The sequence below is a fragment of the Herpailurus yagouaroundi genome, unplaced genomic scaffold (assembly GCF_014898765.1).
Source record: "Herpailurus yagouaroundi ecotype Mexico unplaced genomic scaffold, PumYag 180, whole genome shotgun sequence".
NCBI classification, from domain to species: domain Eukaryota; kingdom Metazoa; phylum Chordata; class Mammalia; order Carnivora; family Felidae; genus Herpailurus; species Herpailurus yagouaroundi.
The window spans coordinates 21,040,330-21,061,132 of NW_024412411.1; the positions used below are offsets into that span (position 1 = coordinate 21,040,330).

A 20,803-nucleotide genomic window follows, 5' to 3' on the forward strand; every position below is an offset into this window, starting at 1 on the left:
TACAGGACCCTCTACATAAGGCCACTCCCTTGAGTCTGGGAGACACAACTGATCTGCCTAATACATAAAAACAAACACAGAGCCAGACAGAATGAGAAAGCATGGGAATATGTTCCAAATGAAAGAATAGAACCAAACCTCAGAAACAGAGTAAAAGAAACAGAGGTAAGCAATCTACCTTATAAAGGATCCAAAGTAATGGTCATAAAGATCCTCACTGGACTGAAGAGTGGATGAACAGAGGTTGGAACTTCAACGAAGAGATAGATGATATAAAAAAGAACCAATCAGAGTTGAAGAATACAATAACTGAAATGAAAAATACTCTAGAGGGAATCAAGAGCAGATTAGATGATGTAGAGGAATTGATCAGTGATCTATAAGACCGGATAATGGAAAGCACCCAAGCTGAACAGCCAAAAAGAAAAAAGAATTTTAAAAAATGAGGATAGTTTAAGGGACCTCTTGCACATCACCAAGCATGCTAACATTTGCATTATAGCAGACAAAGAAGGAGAAGAGACAGAGAAAGGGGTAGAAAACTTATTAGAAGAAATCATGGCTAAAAACTTCTTTAACCTGGGGAAGGAAACAGATATTCAGGTCCAGGATGCACAGAGAACCCCAAACAAGATGAACCCCAAGACGTCCACACCGTGACACATAATAATTAAAATGTGCAGGGAGTTTTCTTCAAGGGCTAGAGGAAATGTGAGAGGAAGTCACCAAGAAATGAGGAAGAATGCCTCACACATGGAGCGCTCTGTAGGTATTGCGTGACATTAATGAATGGACACAACTGGTAGAATGAATTACGTTAATAGAAAATACAGAGATTCTCTCTAAGACTCTTCCAAAATGATGCCTTCTGCTTTCAAGTGAATAGTTAGGTCCTCACATTAATCGAGAACAGGAAAGAGACAGAGAAGAGTTATCTTGTGGCAGAACTTTCCCATTTCCACCCAAATGTTTGTATTTGCACAGCCCTCAACATTCTTAATTTTGCACTGTCATTCACTGTAATAATGTAAACTTGCTGTCCATGGTCAAGATTCATTTTCTGAGTATTTAATGAGGGAGTTGGTATCATGACCCCTGCTGTCCTCTCATGGAGCAGGACCTGCAGTGAACTTGCTTTTCCAAAGCACCGATCTTGTCAGAGGAAATAAATGGCTGGCCTAGTATTGTGGAGCATTGTTTGTTCTGAGAGGGTAGCTCCTTATGAAGGAGCAGGAGATTATTTATCTGAGAGTCATGTTCATTAAAATAACCCCTGAGGGTTGTTAAACAGAGATCTTTCTGACCAAACCACATTAAATGAGTCTATCCAGTTGTTTGTTATCTCCTTTGACTCATCCTAGGCTTGTGTATGTGTGCCACTTACTGAAAGCCATGAAAAGGGCCTTGGGGAAAAAAAGTGAAGACAGGAGATAAACTCTCAGCAAAGTGCTGTGGATTCGGTGCTGGCACTATGACAGAGAAGCATGTCAAGAGCTCTGGGTTAGCAGTTTCCTGCATCTTCATGGGACAAACTCTATGGGAGTGTCAATCATACCAATCTATAAGGATCTCACTGCCTGCTCACATGGCCTTTCCTTGGTGTGTACAGCAGAGAGAGAAAGAGTTCTCTCTGTCTTCCTCTTCTTATAGGCTATGAGTCTTGCTAGATTAGGACCCCATCCCTATGATCTCATTTAACTTAATATCTCCTAAAATCCCCATCTCCAAATAGTCACATCAGTGTTAGGGCTTCAACATGTGAATCTGGGGCTGGACACAATTTAGTGCTCAATACCCTGGGGAGGAGAGCTATGATATTGTGAGGCAGGCCTGTGAGAGGCCCACATGGTGAGGGACTGAGTCCTATTAGCAGCTACATGAGTGTGCTTGAAAGTGGACCCCCACCTCCGTTTGAGCCATCAAATGAAACTGCAGCCCTGCTCAACAGGACACCTTGGGCCACAGCCGACCAGCTAAGCCATGCCTGGATTCCCACCCCCACAGAAACCATGAAATACTACATATTTGTTGTTTCATGCTACGTTCTGGAGTAATTTCCCATGCAGCCGTAGAGAACTAGCACATTCATGCAGGTTTATGGGCGTTCTGAATTCTGTCCATGTATCCTTAAGAATCTCATGCCGTAGCCATTATCCACCCACAGACTCCACTGTGCGAGGAAGAAGGGCTGTCATGCAGGTCAGTGGCAATCAAAACAGGGCCCTCCCTGAAGGAGAAATAGTTCAGCCGAATTGGGAACACGCTGCTTTGATGTGGTGGAGTGAGTGCTGATTCAACAGCGTCAGCCGCTCCTTGTTGCTGCTCTTGTGGTTTCCTGAATTCTCCCTGGGGCAGCAGACCCACTTTGTTGGTGCATCACAGTCCTAGTAGATGTTCGGATGTTACACTGGCAAGTCCCTGAAAAAAATCCAGTCAAAACCTTTCTTTTCCCAAGAAGGAAACGGAGGCCCATAGACAACAAGATGTACCCAAGACGAATTTGTGAGTGGCAGAGCGGGATCTAAAAGGAAGGGACCCTGATATCTCAGTCCAAGGCTCTTTTCTGTATTCTAATAATTTCCACCAGAAGGTGTTTCAAGAAGGATTTGATTCTGATTCAGCCGGCCTGCTCTTAGGTACCATATAGTCTTCTCTTTCCTAATGCCTTGGAGCCTCTTGCCTCTAAGCTGCATAGGTCAGCGACTTAATGTGGTTTTTTTTCTCCCCCAAAGCTCTGTTATTCTCTAAAGTATTAAATCTTTAAAGGCGGCTGAGGAACTGTTAAAATGTTCATAAAAATTAAATAATCCCCCGAAAGACTGAGACATGGGCCATTTCCAGAGCATGTTGTGGCTGAAACCCTTTGTCTGTTGTGAATATCAAAAAATACAATCTTAAGAGAACCCCAAACACACAAGTAATCTTGCTGTGGCACAAGAGCAAGTGGTATTCTTGCCTGCAGATGGAGAAACTGAGGTTCAGAGAGCTAGCTTGCTCCCCTCCAGCCATCTGTCAGGTGGTCCTGAGCAAAGGTTTCCGTGGCCCCATAAACCCCTGAATTCTTGACTTGCCACCAGCACCAGGACGCTTTCTGCAGTGCACGCAGTACACGTGGCTAAATGGTGGACTGTGGCACCCCATCACCTCCTTGTCACATTTGCCTGTCGCTTTGGGAAGCAACAGCATGCAGGGGTTTGGGGGGGAGACCAGATCAAATACCTCTAGTCTAGCCTTTACTAACTGTCTAACCTTAAATAAGTTCCCCAGCCCTTTTCAATTCCACTTCCTGCCTATAAAAATGGAGATATTAATTCCTTGTTTTCCCATTAGACCATGAGCTCCTGGAGGGCTGGGACACCAATCTGTTCATCTCTGTGTCACCAACACTGGCATGGCACCAGGCACCCAGTACATGTTCCATACATGTCTGCTGAGCTGTCGAGTGGTTGGGAGAACGAAGTTAGACATTCCATGTTAACTCCTTGACATCATGTCTTGTGCATAAATGGGTTCCTTCTGCCAGGGACTTTTATCCTCATGTAGGAAGCCTCAGAGGCTAAAAATTCCTTTCTCCAGGCCCATTGGACAGAACGTAAATGCCTTCTGTCACACAGGGCTTAATTTGGAAACATGAAATAATCCTCTATGCCTAAGAAATTAGAACCCCTTCAGTTGATTAGAGCAGTACAAACTATCCCCTCACAAATTCCAGGATCCAACAGCAGAGGAAAAATAACGCACAAAAATCAGACAAGCTGGTTATCAGCCCTGGCTGTGCATCAGAATCCCTATGGGAGCTTTTAAAAATAAACAGACAAAAATAAACACAAACAGGTGAAGGCTCCGTCTCCAAAATCTGATTCAGAAAGTCTGGGATAGGGCTCGACATACATTCTTTTCCTCTTTTTGACTGTGATGCCTTGCCTGGTTTAGAAGTGTCTGCGTTTGATACACAGAAGTTATTATCATTATTATGCCTTTTAAAATCCAATTTCTTCCAAGCAGGGGGTCCAAACAAATGAAATAGCGAGTTCCTTCCAGGAAGGGATGTCTCAGTGAAGAGTTTTAGCACCACCACCCATGAGCAGGGAATTCTGATTTCTAACTGTTGATGGCAGTGACCCATTCACACACTGCTTCATTCCTGGATGCCACGAGGGTGGTTAACAGGCCTCTGTGCTCCTCCGTGGATCAGTCCTGATCCAACACGCAGCAACGCAGAGGACAGGATTACAGGAGCGCTTGTCTCGAGGGCAATTTCCACCTACCCCTGGGAATTTTGTGCAGACTCCAAGGACCCCCAGCTTTGGCTTCCTGCCTCTATGTTGAATGTGCTCATCAGCTTTGTCACAGGATACTCACTCTCATTTTACCTTGTGAAGCCTCCTTGATGGGCACAATTTTGTTGTCCATCACCTGTGGGGAGCTCTCTAAATAACTTCTCACATATCACAGAGTGCTTCCCGCTCGGACACCCTCTTCGTCCCCCTCCTCCGGTCTTCCTTCTCTCTCTCTCTCTCTCTCTCTCTCTCTCTCTCTCTCTCTCTCTCTGCTAATTCATCCATCAACTTATGCTTTTCATTTACTCTGGCTATAATTGTTTATAACAGCTTTGGGAATTTGCTAGTGGTTCTGAAAATAGACAGCTTTAGCTCCTGCCATTCTACACTTATAATTTAGCAACACTGAACCCCTTACCCTTCCCTGAGCACCCGGTTTCATCATTCTTAACTTCACATGTGTTCATGTTACCCGAAATACCCTTTCTTTTTTCACTTTTCCACTTTGGTACTCCTGACAACTCCTGTCTTTCCTTCATGACTCAATTCAATTGTTTTCTTCCCTGGGAAATGTCCCTTGGCCACCCCTCACCAATAATCCACTATATATATGCTTGTCTCCTGAGACATGGGAGATATTGAGGGGCTGTGATTCTTCTGTGCATCCTCAGTGCCTGCCAAGAGGTGGGAATCCTGTGAAGATTTATTGGATGGAGGTGATTTATTGGATAGATTAATGACTGATCCAATGGCATACATAGTGACCCACTTAGGAGACATATTTAGTATTATTGCTGGGTAGTCCAGTATAGAAGTTCTATACACCAATAAAGATGGAGCTTTAAATACTTTGATGAATTCATTTACTTACACTTGACTCTTCCGGGCTTAGCAAAGTGCCAAGCCATAGATGGGAGAGCTTATGTCCAGACGAGCTGAAGTCTTTGAGGTATCGCGAAAGGTGGTATCACCCACCAGTGGGGCCAACTCTACGGAAGGACAGCCTTTGCAGGTATACAGGTCCCTCACTTAGAAGGGCCCCTGTTGGTTTAATACTCTGCTCTGGCTATGCCCAACAGGGGGCCCTGCTTTCTTCTATGTCTTAGAACCTCACAATCATGTTGCCAGTGCTACCCAGCAGAGCTGGTGCCAGCCCAACTGGTGAGTCCCCAGGAAGTCTATGGTATTGCCAGGATCTCCCTGACTCTGTGACTGGGGCTGCCTTGTCTCCTTTTTAACTGTTCAAAAGGCCCCGGGATTCCTGACCCCAGAGTTGGTATTTTGCCCAGGGGAATGTGCCAGGGTTAGTCATCACCCAATGAAAAACTTGTAAGAGGCACTTAAAACAGAAATAATCAGAGAGTCTATTTAAAGTCTAATTTGAAAAGTAATTGCAATTCCATGGACCTCCTAATGGCAACTTTCTTTTATTTTACATCATCTGAAGGCCTATTTTAAAGATAGAAAAAAGTGGTCAGTTTGAGCTCTTTAGCTATAATGGGATTTTACTTGCCTCCCACAGACAATGAGATGATGCTAACCATTTTCTTCTACAGCTTAATGTAAGGATATCAAATAGCTCAAAACAATGTATCACTTGAAATACCTTTATAATGAGACCTTGACAAAAAAATATTTTTTTAATTTTTTTAATGTTTATTTTTGAGAGAGAGAAAGAGACAGAGCACGAGTGGGGGAAGGGCAGAGAGAGAGGGAGACAGAATCTGAAGCAGGCTTCAGGCACCGAGCTGTCAGCACAGAACCCAGTGTGGGGCTCGAACCCACGAACCGTGAGATCATGACCTGAGCTGAAGTCAGACACTTACTGACTGAGCCACCCAGGCACCCCCCAAAAAATATTTTCTACGTAAAGTCAGTGTCTTTCTGAGTACACACACACACACATACACACACACACACACAAAATGAGGAATGGAAATATCCAGAAAAAGAATGCTAATATAATACATAAGTATCATTTTCTACAATTATTTCAAATGGTATGTATGTTGAGAATTAAACTGGCCTGGAAAATAACTCAGAAATTTGACTGCTCTCCAAAATTGGTGATAAATTTTCCATTACATGATGTTTGTAATAGTTCTTTTACTTACTAGAAACATGATCTGTGTCCACTGTAGAAAATCTAGAAAGACAGACAAAAGGAGAAACGAGTCAATTCTAACCACTGTTGCTATTTCGATGAAGTCCCTTCCACCATTTTTCTTTCCAAAAATGGACTCATAAACTAGATATTGTTTTGTAACCTGCTTTTTTCACTGGCTCACAAACATATTTCTGTCTCTATGTTCTCTTTTATACTTTTATATGGCAACGTATACAGTATTCTATGATTTGAGTGTCCTATAACTTATTCAGTCAGTTCTCATTCTTGACAAATTGGGTAGTTACCAATTTTATTCACGAATGCAAGCATCCAGTTAGCAATAGTTTTTTTATATATGAATGTTTTTATATAGTTTTTATATATTGATGTTTTATGTACATTTTTGATAGTAAAGATTCCTGACTCCTCTGTGTTGCACCCTTTTGGGGTCCTTCATTCTTTAACACATATACTTGTAGTGGCCATGGATGTGTAGAGTGCTTATCACCTACATTTGTTGTGTTAGTAATACTCTCGCTTTGATCCCCTGGTCACTTCTGCAGTTCAGTGTTCATTACTCTCTGATGTGGGGCCCGGGACTCAGCATTGAACTACAGAAATAATAAGACACAGTCCCTCTGCGTAAAAGATACATTAATCCAGTAGGAGAGAGGCCATAAGTATAACTAATGATAATGTAAAAATAATATTAAGGGAGCGCACAGAAAAGAATAACTGGGAATTAAGGAAGCTGTGGAGAGGAGACCCTTCACAGAATAGGTAGGAAGTTGACGAGGGAGGAGGGGAAGAGAGCATTCTGAGCGGAAGGAAAAGCATGTGCGGAGGACTGGGGAGTAAGTGTGCATGGAGTCTTGAGGAGTAGCTGGAATAGAGAACACACAATGGAAGGAGAGCAGGGGATGACACTGAGAGGGTGGCGTGGGACCAGAGGGCAAAGGATTGGAAAGCCATTCTGAGAAGTCTCTACTTCTGACTCTAAGAAGTCAGAAGTCAGAGCCTGTCTTGAGCCACTGAGGCAAAACTGGATCCAGAGCTTTAGAAACCGACCTCTGGTTAAGTTTGGCCAGGAGAAGAGAGAGTCGAAGGCAGCCTGCAGGTTGGAGTCTCTGGCAACAGTCTAGGTGAGAGAAGATGGGAGCCTCACCTGGTGGTGAGAGCTGGCCATAAGATAGCAAGGAGACATCTCCAAGGCAAATCTAAAGAACTGGTGGTTCTGATTCAGATGGGAGACAGAAATTGAGGGGAGATGTGCAGCAAACTCCGTTCAATTTAAATAATTCCTCATCGGGGCGCCTGGGTGGCTCATTCGTTTGGGCACCTGACTCAGGTCATGATCTCAGAGTTCGTGGGTTTCAGCCCCATGTTGGGCTCTGCACTAACAGCATGGAGCCTGCTTGGGATTGTCTCTCTCCCTCTTTCGCTGCCCCTTCTCCACTCATTCTCTCTCTCTCTCTCTCTCTCTCTCTCTCTCTCTCTCTCTCTCTCAAAATAAATAAATAAAAATTTTCAAATAATAATAATTCCTCATCAAGTTGTCAAACTCCTGGGTTTGGAGATGGCATCTTTCAGGCTCCACTTTCCCTCAGTGCAGTGCCTAGAGTAGTCAAACAGGTGGCACTTGGCAAGCCCTTATGAAAAGGAAGGGTCGTGTCCAGTGTCTCCTGTGAGAAAGACAGAACCCTTCCGCTTCTCAGAAGTAACTACTGTCTTTGAAGGATGAGGCCGTAACCAAAGAATGCAATGACATAGTCAAGAACCGAAGCTTCATTGATCATTTTTCTTCAAAGGATAATCCTTATTGCTTAAATAAGAGCGTGCCTTAATCACCAAGCTTGGGTCATAGAAACTGTGAGATCTAAATATACTTGCAGGATTTCTGGTGCTGATGAATACATATGAATGAAAGCAGGAAAAGTATTGGTTCAAGAACAAGTTATTAGGGGCTCCTGGATGGCTCAGTTGGTTAAGCGACAGACTCTTGATTTCAGCTCAGGTCATGATCTCACAGTTTGTGAATTCAAGCCCCATGTCAGGCTCTGTGCTGACAGCTCAAAGCCTGGAGCCTGCTTCAGGGTCTGTGTCTCCCTCTCTCTCTGCCCCTCCCCTGTTCATGTGCGCTCTCTCTCTCACTCTCTCTCTCGCTCTCGCTTTCACTCTCACTCTCTCAAAAATAAATAAATAAACAGTTTTTTAAAAGTTACTAGATTGCCTGGGTGTGGAATCAGGGTATTGACCTAAATGGAAAATGGAACATGAGGAACCTTTAAGCGGTGATTCAAATGTTCTATATGTCAGTGAGGGCCATGGTTCCCCGGGGGTATATGTACATGTTTAGAATTTATGAGCTGGACACTTAAAATCTGTTCATGTTTTTGTACATAAATTATGACATCTCAGTATACCAATAAAGTTGATTAAAAAAAAATAAGTGAGAAGAACCAAAATTAAAAGGGTTACTAGAGTCTGATTGTTGAAATTGTTTCAGATCATTCCTTCCCCTGGATATCTATTCCATATGACTTCAAATCCCTTTATAAAAGCCAGTTTACAGGAACGTAGCACAGCCCCTATTTTTACTGTGTCACCTACAGACCAGACCGTGTACAGTTGCTGGAGGATATTCGTGTGAATGTCACAGACAAGGCCCTGCCCTGACAGAGTCACAGCAGCTGCTGACACAAAACCCCAAAGCCAGCCTAACAGAGCTCTTGTGGGTTCCTTAAGCTCAGAGAGCTTGATGTTAGGAGGAGGGCAGAAAACATTTTCCAAAGACCACGTTAAAAAAAATCTCAAGGTACTTCTGTGTTGACTGCTCACGCCATTTGGTTTTGGTGCTGATTCTAACACCTGTAACAATCTCAAACATAAAGCTGAGTTCTTCTGACTCTGGGTTAGATCCCTGGGAATGATCCTAGCAGAGAGCATTATCTCTCACCGAGGTAATAATGCCTTGCTGTAAGCTGTATGTGTGAACTCTGAACACTTAACTGAATGGTATGAATCTGCTGCACTGAGCTTTCTTCCCATCCAGAAGATTCCAAGAGCTGTCAGGATAGGCTTAATTTGGACTTTGGTGTTACAGCCCACTTATGCCCAGGCATGGCAGCTTAATGAGCATTTTGAAGGTGGGGAGATGATCCTTTGGAAATACAAATGAAATGAGCTCTATTAGTTTCATTTGGAAATGAAGTACAGTCTGAAAGATCATCTTGGACCTCACCTGATCTGGGTTCTGTCATTTTAAAATTAAAAAAAAATTTTTTTAGTTTATTTTTTGAGAGAGAGGGAGCAGAGGAAGGGCAGAAAGAGAGGGAGAGGGAGAGAGAACCCCAAGTAAACTCCACACTGTCAGTGCAGAGCTTGGTGGCAGAGCTCAAACTCACAAACCACGAGATCATGACCTGAGATGAAATCAAGAGTCAGATGCTTAACTGACGGAGCCACCCAGGTGCCCGGTCATTTTATTTCTTTATTTTTTTAATTTTTTTAATGTTTATTTATTTTTGAGACAGAGAGACAGAGAGAGAGAGACAGAGCACAAGCAAGGGAGGGGCAGAGAGAAACGGAGACACAGAATCTGAAGCAGGCTCTGAGCTGTCAGCACAGAGCCCGATGTGGGGCTCAAACTCACAAACCGTGAGATCATGACCTGAGCCGAAGTTGAACAATTAACCAACTGAGCCACCCAGGTGCCCAGCCCCCTGTCGTTTTAAAACTGAAGAGACCTGAGGCCCAGTGAAGAGGTTAAATGACCTATCCAAGCACACGGGTATAGCTTGGGCAAACCATGGGCTAGAGGCAAGGGCTCCTGTCTTCCAGAACTGGACCATATTGCCTTCATTTGAAAGTACTCAAAACTTCGACTGTTATGTGCTATCCGATGTCTAAAAAGCCCGTCTCTCTATTTGGCTGAATTGAAAGGAACCTAACCTCCATCTAGAAACCTTCCAAGAAGGGAAATATAGATACCCTTGGCAACCCACCTCAGAGTTTCACTGGCTTCCCATACTGGGAATTTTTCTGTGCGATTTCTTTCCTCCAACCCCACCCTCCAAAATGCCACTACCTATTGCTTCCTTTCAGCAAATAGGGATTTTAATCATTCTCTTTTTACTTGATTTTAATCCTCTGAAGACCTGCCTGCTCCATTTGCCACAATTATAGCATGCAGAAACTTCACTTGCAATGAAAGTCATATTTCTCTTGGTAGCCTGTCATTTCAGCATTTTGGGAAGCTAAGTAGCTCCGTCCTCATTAAATTAGGCTCAAATTGGAGAAAAGAATTACATACTTAAAAACACAGACGCAAAATGATAGATTAGTGTTATACCTTAATAGAACACATCGTGGCACGCAGTAAAAGCATTAGACCAATTAGCGAGCAAGTTTTTTACTCAGGTTCATCTTTTTTGCTGGGTATGTAGCAAAGGGATGGTGATTTGAAGGATGGAATTTATCGCATGCCCTTGGATAGAAAGTTACCACTTTAGTGGCATGACCTGCATTCATTTAACAAAGATAGCACCCATCACCTGGTAACACAGCAAAGATCCAAGCACTAGACCAAATGTACTGCCTCCAAATTGGCATTTACCCGTCCGGCTTTATTTCTAGAAATCATTGAAATCCATGGCAATTGGGTCTAAATGGGAATGTTAATACATTCCAAAAATATATTCCGCTCTTGAGAGCTACGAGATCATAAGTGATGGCATTTAACAGGGTTGGTGGTTTGAGGTTTGTTTTTTTTTTTTTTCCTCCCCTCCCCCTTTTCTGGTCTCGCTTCCCTATCAATCTGATTGGTAACAGAAAGGAGAAGGAAACAATAAATCTCCCAGTTCCTCCTGGTGTGAATGCCCAAGATATTGTCAGAAGCAGAATGTATGGGAAGGGGGGTGGGGGGTTTGGGTCAGCAACTTGGTGGGGGGAGGGGATGCTTTTCTGCTGTGGTAAAGCAGAAAAACCCTGCCTCCGAATCTAAATTAACAGAATCTGCCCGGAGGGGAGCCGTGGTCTTTGTGTGGCTGATTAATGTCAGCCTTGTAAACGCAGTGCTCAGACAACAGGGCTAGCCCGCTGAGCAGGAAGCTCAGAGAACACAGCATCTCCTGCTCTGGGATGTGAGCAAAGCCGGGTACCTCTGAATAGGGCTGAAAGAGAGAGAGAGGCAGACCAGGAACATAGGTGATAGTTTTAATTAGATTTCAGCTGTCTGTCCTAGTGAAAGAAACACAGGCAGCCATTAGGGGCACCTTCCCTCCAGGCCTTGTGGCCACAGAGAACAGCAGCGTGCAAATCCGACCCCTGCCTCTCCTAACACTCAGCTCTCAGCCTGAAAGCCACCGCTTTCACAACAGTCGGAAGTGCTCTTCTTCCCAAATGATCTTTAGGTCTGAAGGGGAAGCGTGTCCAAGAGCACATCTCCAGAAATCCTTAAAGGGAACACAGGAGCTTTTCCCTCATGCTTACCTAAAAACGCTAGTGGCAGCAGGCAAGCCATCAGTCCTTGGTTTATGCATCTGCGAAGTGAGTCTTGTCAGGAGATGCTCAGATGAAGGATCCTGCATGGATCTCCTGCCCCAACTTATTGTTCCTAAGAGTAGTGTTCCCTACGCTGGGGGTGGAAGTCAAGTCCACAGGCAATGTGTGTGCTTTGAAAACCTGCATGGTATATTGATGTCAGTCGCTGATGTATTCCCATAAATCTGTTTCTGTGACTTTGAGGGGTGTCCTGAGAGCCTCTAATCAGTCACTGCAGCTTCTAGGCACAAGACCAGCTCTGCCCCCTTCCCGTCCCTCCCCCCCCCCCCCCCCCCCCGCAGGGTTATTGCAACACTATGTATATTCACCCCAGGAGTTGATGTTGAAGAATTTAATCTTAGAGAGCCAGAAGGCATCCTTAAAATGTCTGCTCTGGGGCCTTATTTTAAGGGGCAGTGAGGAAGAGGAGAACCTTCTTGTTTTTAATCCCAGCACCAATAAAATCAGAAGCTGATGTGTATATATCACAGGGTAGTTGTTTTGAAAGAGAAATAAAAGTAAATGATGAAACTCTGGAAAAAATGGACTCTCTGGAATGGAACCAAGAACAAGCTCTCAGTATTGACCTTTTGGTTAAAGCCACATAATGCAATTTATGTCATTCCCTCCAGACAGATGATTTTATTGGTTTGCTGGGAATTTTGGCTTAAGGGAAATTACATACTGGGGGAGCAAAGTGTTTAACTCTTATTACTGCCGAATGTCTGACCCCATGGCGAGGTGTTATAGTAGAAAACAACACAGAGTTAGGCCCTCCCCTCTAAGAGCTTACATTCTAAGTCTGTGATTTGTAAAAGGCATTTTTAGATCACGGTCATAGCTAAAAACCCTTGATTAATGACTGTCTTCATTAAGGCATTTAGGATCAAAGTAATGTTTTTTCAGCCTACAAAGATGTTATATTTTGCCTCTTAGAAATCTTAACACCTAGTGAATTGGGGGTGCGTAAATCATTTTGAAGTCCTAAGATCCTCTGATGAAAACAGTTCAATCAGTCTTCAGAACCAGAAGTCAATCTGATCATCAACCACTAATTTGTTGGTTGTTGGTGGACGTCTTCTGGCTGGTATGTTTTAGCTTTCATGTATATGAAGGTAAAATGGCATCTTGATAAATAAGTGCGTTTCTTTAAATCACAGAGCTGGAGGCCACCCTCTGAGTAGATCTTCCCCCTTTTTGATGGAGTGCTCCAGGCTCACTGGCCATTGGATTTCTTTTTTCTCTTTGCATTCTCTTATGGCCCCAGCCATCCTCATGGCTCCGCGTGGCCCTGGAACCGGGTGGCGCTCACATTCATAGCTCCACGTGGACTCTCCTCTGATCTCCAGCCTCCTGCACCGGCTCCCTACCTGAGTATCCGCTTACAAATAAAATGCCCATCTTTAACTTAATCTGTCCAAAGTGGGGCTCCTAGTCTGTCATCCGAATCCTGGTCCTCCTGCAGTCCTTCATCCCAGCCGACGGCAGCTCCCTCTGAGTCATCCTGGGATCTTCTCTTTCTCTCACGGCAGAAAACAGTCTTTTCTCACCACCTCCAAGTTGACAACACACCGGGGATCACTCCCTTCTCACCACCTACGTGTTCAGAACAGGGCAGAAGCTGACCTCTTCTCACCACTCAGAGGCCACCGCCAGTGCAAGCCACCACTGTCACGTGCCTGCGTTCCCACGGGCGTCAGCCAGCTGTCCCTGCTTCCTCGCTTGCCGCCCTTCCTTCTCTTCACAACCAGCAGCCTGAGTGATCCTGTTAAAATCTGAGGCACACCCCATGGCTGCCTGCCTCAGAGCCCTCGGCTGGCTTCCTGGCTCAGCACCGCAACCCCACGTGGGCTGCTCCCCAACCTGCTGTCACCCTGAAACCATCTTCTCTTTCTTGCTTCCTGACTGTAGTCACACCGGCCTTCCCGACAGTGCCCTCCAACACACCAGAGGGGCACTCTGCACTTGGGGGTCTCTCTGCCTGCCACATTCTCTCCCCAGATTAATCTGCACTGTTCTCTGCCTCCCCTCCTTTGGATTTTTATTCAAGGGCCAAGGCCTTCCCTGAGCACCTTATTTAAAATTACCACCCTCCCCTCCATCTCCCAAACTCTCTCTCCTCCAAGCACTCCTGGTCCCCCCTGTGGCTTTTTCTTCCTTTTTACCCCCTGACCTGCCATTTGTTTTACGGATTCTTTATTGTTAATTTATTACTTACTCCCACTAAGTGTAATAATTTCCTCAAGAAATGGTTGACTCTTGTCCATTGCTAAAATCTCTAGCATCTAGAGTAGTGACGGATAGATTCCAGATAAACATTTTTTGAAGTAATTAATTTGTATTTCTCTTTTGGTGGCACATCTTTACCCCCGTATTTATTGGCACCTTAGAGTTTTTCTTAAAGATGCATGGGGTTCTCTAATATATGAAGAATACCCAACTATTTATGATATCTGTTGCCAATATTTTATTTTTTTTATTATTTAAGTTAGTTGTATATGTTACTTACATACAATGTTTGTTTTTTTTTTAACGTTTATTTATTTTTGAGACAGAGAGAGACAGAGCATGAACGGGGGAGGGTCAGAGAGAGAGGGAGACACAGAATCTGAAACAGGCTTCAGGCTCTGAGCCGTCAGCCCAGAGCCCGACGCGGGGCTCGAACTCACGGACCGCGAGATCATGACCTGAGCCGAAGTCGGACGCCTAACCGACTGAGACACCCAGGCACCCCACATACAATGTTTTTTTGAGAGAAAGAGAGAGGGCGCACACACACATGAGTGAGGGAGGAGCACAGGGCGAGAGAGAAAGAGAGAGAGGATCTCTTGGCTTTTCAGTTTTTAAGGCATTTATTTATTATTAATTTATTTTGAGAGAGAGACAGAGAGAGCGAGTTGGGAGGGGCAGAGAGAGAGGGAGAGAGAGAATCCCAAATAGGCTCTGCACTATCAGCACAGAGCCCAACTCAGGGCTCAAATTCATGAACCGTGAGATTATGACCCTGAGCCAAAATCAAGAGTCGGATGCTTAGCTGACTGAGCACCCAGGTGTCCCTGTACATTTTTATGCTTTTGTAGGACCAAAGCTGTTGGCTTCTGTCATTACTGATCTTCTTTCTATGAGTAGCCATGATATTCTAGTGCAGACCGTCATCGAACAGCATTCTTCTCGCTAACGTTCTTGCGTCTCCCGCAGGCATCAACAGGAAGGTGGTGTATTCCCTGGCCGACTCTGCCGATGGGTTCTTCTCCATCGACGGCTCATCAGGCATCATTATCCTAGAGCAGCCGCTGGACCGAGAGCAGCAGCCCTCCTACAACATCAGCGTCCAGGCCACCGACCAGAGCCCCGGCCAGGCTCTCTCCTCTCTTGCCACGGTCACCATCACTGTCCTGGACATTAATGACAACCCCCCTGTGTTTGAGAGGAGGGACTACCTGGTGACGGTGCCTGAGGACACCTCCCCTGGCACCCAAGTGCTTGCTGTTTTTGCCACCAGCAAAGATATTGGCACAAATGCCGAGATTACGTATCAAATCCGGTCTGGGAATGAACAAGGGAGATTTAGAATCAACCCAAAGACAGGTGGGTAAACAGCAACCTGCTTAGAATTCACAGCTTCACTTTTCCCCTGCTTCTCCTAACCATCTAACTGCCCTCTGGGTGGCCTCTACTTCTTCCTCTTCCTCCCTCCCAGTGGAAGCACATCACACAGACCCCAGGGTGCCTTCTGACTCTCTGCCTCTGCGCCTGCCCCCTGCCAAGTTGTAAGCTCCTGGCTGTGGGCTCACTGGGCAAATACGTGACCTCCACGTGGGCTCCAGGATTTCTTGTAGGAAGGCTTGGGAGCAGTAAGGTGGTTCATAGATGGGGACAGGAAATAATAATTGCGCACCGAGCATAAGGGTTTGCTTCTTTCCCTCTCTTCTCTGTTTTTGCTCGATTTCATTTTGGGTTGTTTTACTTGGATCATGTGTTTATGTGTTTGGAAGTGCTCCTGGAGATGAGCATCCCAGTGCCCCTGTCCACACTCAGGCTGCCACTCTCTGGTCACCTGCCAAAGAAGACATTGCTAAGTGGTGTGCGTGGTGATATGCAGGCCTTCTCAACTGTGCACCCCAGTCAGCTGGAACCGGCTCTGTATGAGTCCTGTCCACAATTCCCAGTCAGGACACTGTCCTTTCTCACCACGCCCTTTTCAAACTCAGGGGCCATGTGGCGTCACCTAGGGAAAACACGCCTGGAAATAAATCAAGAGAACAAAAGGAGAACCCTAGGCCTTTCTTTCTATTAGGGAGTTAACTATTGGGAGCATTTCGGGTAATAAAGATGGTAATAAAATAAAGATGGTGATTCAAGAAACAAGTTGGGATATTCTTGGGAGAGTAAACATACTCACCCTTTCCACTATGTATTTTCCTAGTGTTTGTATTCATATTTTTACACTATGTATTTTCCTTTGTATTCATATTTTCACAGCACTTTCATGGATAATCTCATTCATTTACCTATTTCCCTATGAATAGTCATAATCAAAGCCATCCCATTTTTCAGGTGAGAAAGATAAGTCTCTCACACTTTGCGTCCATTGGACACAACTCCCTCGTCATCACACGAGAAAAATGCACTTGCTGAACAGGAAACTCATAATTAGCAACATCTATTTAGCAGGTTGAATACGCCAGACTCTTATTAATTCATTGGTTATTTCTCGCATTTTCCATATGAGAAAAACAGAGCTTCGAAGAGGTTAAGTAAGTTCCCCACTGTCCACTGTGAATCAGTAGAGGACCCAGGATTTGAGCTCAGATCTTCCTGATTCTAGAATACGTGCTTTCACCTCTGTAGAGCACTGCTATGCTGGGGTCAGGGGAGGTGCAAAATAAGGAGATACCGTTCCTGCCCTTAGGTGTAGGGAGGTGGAAATAGCGATGAAAGAATTGCATTAGCAGCTTCTCCCAGCAGTACCTCTGTTTATTAAGGTCATTACTTCAAATTAAAATGTATGGGATTTTCCTCATTTAAATACGTGTTAGACTTAGTCTATCTAGTTATGGCCATTGTATATGAACACCACGGGGAAATGGTTAAGTACTGTTTAAATTTGGCACTACAGAACGAGACTGGGATACAAAACAAAGCACTAAGGGTGGTAATTGCTAAGAAAACTTAATTATGGGGAGAAAGAGGCTCTTGTTATAGGTATGACTTCTGTTTCTCACCTTAAATAGAAGGGCAGCTTTAGCAGCTAGAGAAGGTGCCTGTCTGGAAATGTGAATGGATGTGACATACTGACCTTGGTCCTAATGATTGTTTTCCAGTTGGTAGAAATGCCCACGAATGCCCTTGAGATCTGCTCTGCAGGCAGTACAATGACCAGTTACCAAGTGCAGAATGCAGAATTGAGTCACCTCACCAGAAAGGGATAGAATGGGAAGGAAGAGCACTCATAGAGCCCCTCCTAGAGGTGGCACCCCGCCAGGGCCTTTCTACTTGTTCTACTGGCTTAACTTAAATAGCTTTAGGACGTGGACGTTCCCTCTGTTCTGTAGTTGTGGATGTTGAACTCACACTTATTAGTTGGCCACTAATCCCAGGTATTTCCTTTTCATTAGGTCACTGTACCTTGAGATTTCTGAGATCTTTGCCCTCTTTGTGCTGTCATGGTTTTAGATAAGTGCACTGTAACTTGGCAAGGCACGTTCGTGGTTAATTGAATTCAGTGAAGTTTGCAGATATTCACTTGCTGACCTGGGACAGGATCGTGCAATCATATCCACACATCTCAGCTCATTTTCCATCTGCCTGGGTCCAGTTAAGGGATCATCAGGAGACGCTTATCAGGGATGCCGCTTTCTGGCCCTTCTCCCTAGAGGCATGTGGGTGAATAATGCCGAAGATTTTCAGGCTGCTTGAGAGAAGTTCAGAAAGTATTGTAGAAACATTCAAAGACTTTATTTCTTCAGTGTTGCATCTGATGGATAGCTATGTTTTAACTGACAGCATTAATCAGACTCTGAGATGCTTTCAGCAGGGCATTAAATAAACAAATTCCTGAATGTCTAAAATTCTTGGCTGGAGATGATGTGATAAATATTGTCATGATTAGGGAACCGCTGACCAATCTTTTTTTCCTAATCTCTCTTCAAAGGGGGTATTTCTGTCTCTGAAGTGCTGGACTATGAATTATGCAAAAAGTTTTACCTGGTGGTAGAAGCCAAAGATGGGGGCACCCCAGCTCTCAGTGCTGTGACCACCGTCAGCATCAACCTCACGGATGTGAATGACAACCCTCCCAGGTTCAGCCAAGATGTCTACAGTGCCGTCATAAGTGAAGATGCCTTGGTCGGGGACTCTGTCATTTTGGTAGGTGCCAGTGGGAGATCCAGATGTCTGGCACTAATAATTCTACTAAAGAGAGTGAAAAACGTGAGCAAAGTCTGTCTCGGATTCTTGTCACACTCTCTCTTTATGGGTCCTTTTGTCCCCGAGGACTCTAGTCAGTCACCAGTCTTTCAACAGTTCTTTCTCCTTCTGTACATTGGAAGGGTCTGATAAATTCATTTATACCAAAGTTTAAGTGTCTGATAATTACTTTCTTCCTGAAAGTGTATGTTATTCAAAAAAACAAACCGACCACAGAATATATTTCTAATGTCGGCTTCCACTGGTTTGTGACCTTAGATAAGAAGGTATTAGTTGGCTAAGGATAAAAGAAAGTCTGCCTCCCACCCCGCGCGTGCGCACACACACACGCACACACACACACACATACATGCATGCACTCACACACGCACACAGAGTAGGACAGTTGCACATGGGAGCAAGATTAAGATTGCTTGGCCACTCTTAGAGAAGCTCTTTCTGGAGGGAATTTTTTCTAATACCAGTAAGAGCAAGCCATGTAAAGAGTACATGGGCTCTCTCAGACTTACAAATTACGTTTTGGAAACTGAGTTCCATCCTTACCGTCATCACCACCCCTACCGGACAGGTCCCTTCCATCCATCCTTATCTCTGGCTCTTGCAGCACCAGGTGTCGGTGTGCATTCTTTAGACACCAGAGGTGGACTTCCCAGGACCACTTTCACGCATATAAATCCCAGCATCACCAATACGGAGCAGCAGGGCAGTGTGTTTGCCACGTGAGAAAGGGAATTTTCTCAGGCTTCCTTAACACAGAGGCGCATGAATTTAGAGAATGTCTGTCTCAGTGGCAGAGACCACGGTTTGCAGAATTGGGAAAGAATCACCAAACTCCCCCTATGAGCTTTAGCTCTATCCTCAGTGGCTCAAGGCCCAAGGAAAATCATGCCTGACAAGCATCAGGCTGTAGGCAGACAAAAACTACTGGAAAGGAGGTGGCTGCTCCAGTAGTGGTGCCTCCCTCCTCCAGCCGAGCCATCCGTTCTTCTGCCGGGGGCATGATGGCTAGCACGTGAGCATAGAGAGCTCTAAGAAAACTGCCAGAGCTGTGCCCAGTTATAAGACCCGGGACCCTGAGAATAAACCTTTTCTCTGTCTCTCATGTCATGCCTTTTGTTATTGTTGTTGTTGTTTGTGTCCCATGAAGCTAATAGCAGAAGATGCAGACAGCCCGCCCAATGGACAGATTCATTTTTCCATCGTGAACGGAGATCGGGACGATGAATTTGCTGTGGAGCCTGTCCTGGGACTTGTAAAGGTTAAGAAGAAATTAGACCGCGAACGGGTAAGCTAGTTTAGGCCAGCCCCCTCCCACCCATGCCCATCCCTTCACTGGAATCCACTCAGGCTCCATGAGTAAAAGTAGGAAGATTCTGCATTCCAAATAATGAGAGTAAATAGGATAGGCTGAAATGCAGCATGACATATTTGGGTTAGACCTTTGAAAGAATTTTCTGCCAATAGATGCTAGCAGCTTCTTATTTATGGGTGTCTTAAAGGAGAAAGCAAAGATGTATCTTTCTCTTTGTGTAATGTTTATTTTTTAGAGAGAGAGAGGGAGAGAGTGAGTGGGGGAGAGGCAGAGAGAGGGGGCAGAGGACATGAAGTGGGCTCCGTGTTGACTGCAAAGAGCTTGATGTAGGGCTCAAACTCACGAACCTATCAGACCATGACCTGAGCTGAAGTCGGACACTTAACCCACTGACCCACCCAGACACCCCCAAAGGTGTAATTTTCTGGATGCTTTGAATTTTGGTCCTTCCCAGAGCAAGGAGGCAGGAAAGTACCTTCAGCATTGGGATCCTGTGGTCCTGGTTTCATCCACAGCTTTAGCACTAGGTGAGCAGATATAAAAGGAGCATCTGAAGGAATTTAGGTCAGAAAGAATGATCCAGAAAACTCCTCTGCCAACGTTAAACAAAGTTCCTAAACATTGTGTTTTGTGACCCAAAATATATGTCTTCAAAGTGAAATTACAGGAAGAGATGTGATAGTAGTGGTACTCAAAAGCAAGAAAACCTCTTTAGGTGATATATCCCCATCACTCCTGAAGTTCAGAACTCATAAGGAAGATCAGGGTGACAACCGTCGTGTTTGAACACAGGATGAGAACTGTAGTTGTAACCAGGGGTTGTTTTGTGCATCCCCACCCCCCACTTCACCCCCGCCCCCCATCCAGGGGACACTTGGCAATGTTTGGAAACATTTTGGGCTGCCACAAATGGGCAGAAAGTGACACTGGCTTCTAGTGGGTAGAGACCAGGGATGTTGCTAAACATCCTACAGAGGCACAAGTCAGCCCCCGGCAACCAAGAATTACCTCGGCCCCAGAAGTCAGGGGTGCCGACGTTGCAAATCCCTGGTCTCGAGTACCAAGAGGGAAGGTGGCTGATCTTCAGCAAAGCACAGCCATTCCCACAGCTCTTCTGAGTGTGTGCAGACTGAA

General features: G+C 44.9%; 1 protein-coding gene across 4 annotated transcripts in view; it reads left to right on the plus strand.

Moving 5' to 3' along the window:
• The window catches only part of FAT3 (FAT atypical cadherin 3), a 673,934-nt gene that overhangs the window by 593,065 nt on the left and 60,066 nt on the right, over positions 1 to 20,803 (plus strand). For all 4 annotated transcript variants that reach the window (XM_040489605.1, XM_040489603.1, XM_040489604.1 and 1 more), the window contains 3 exons: positions 15,127 to 15,516; positions 18,083 to 18,297; positions 19,505 to 19,642. In XM_040489605.1, the coding sequence (XP_040345539.1) occupies positions 15,127 to 15,516; positions 18,083 to 18,297; positions 19,505 to 19,642 (743 nt within the window). The remainder of the gene's footprint in view (positions 1 to 15,126; positions 15,517 to 18,082; positions 18,298 to 19,504; positions 19,643 to 20,803) is intronic.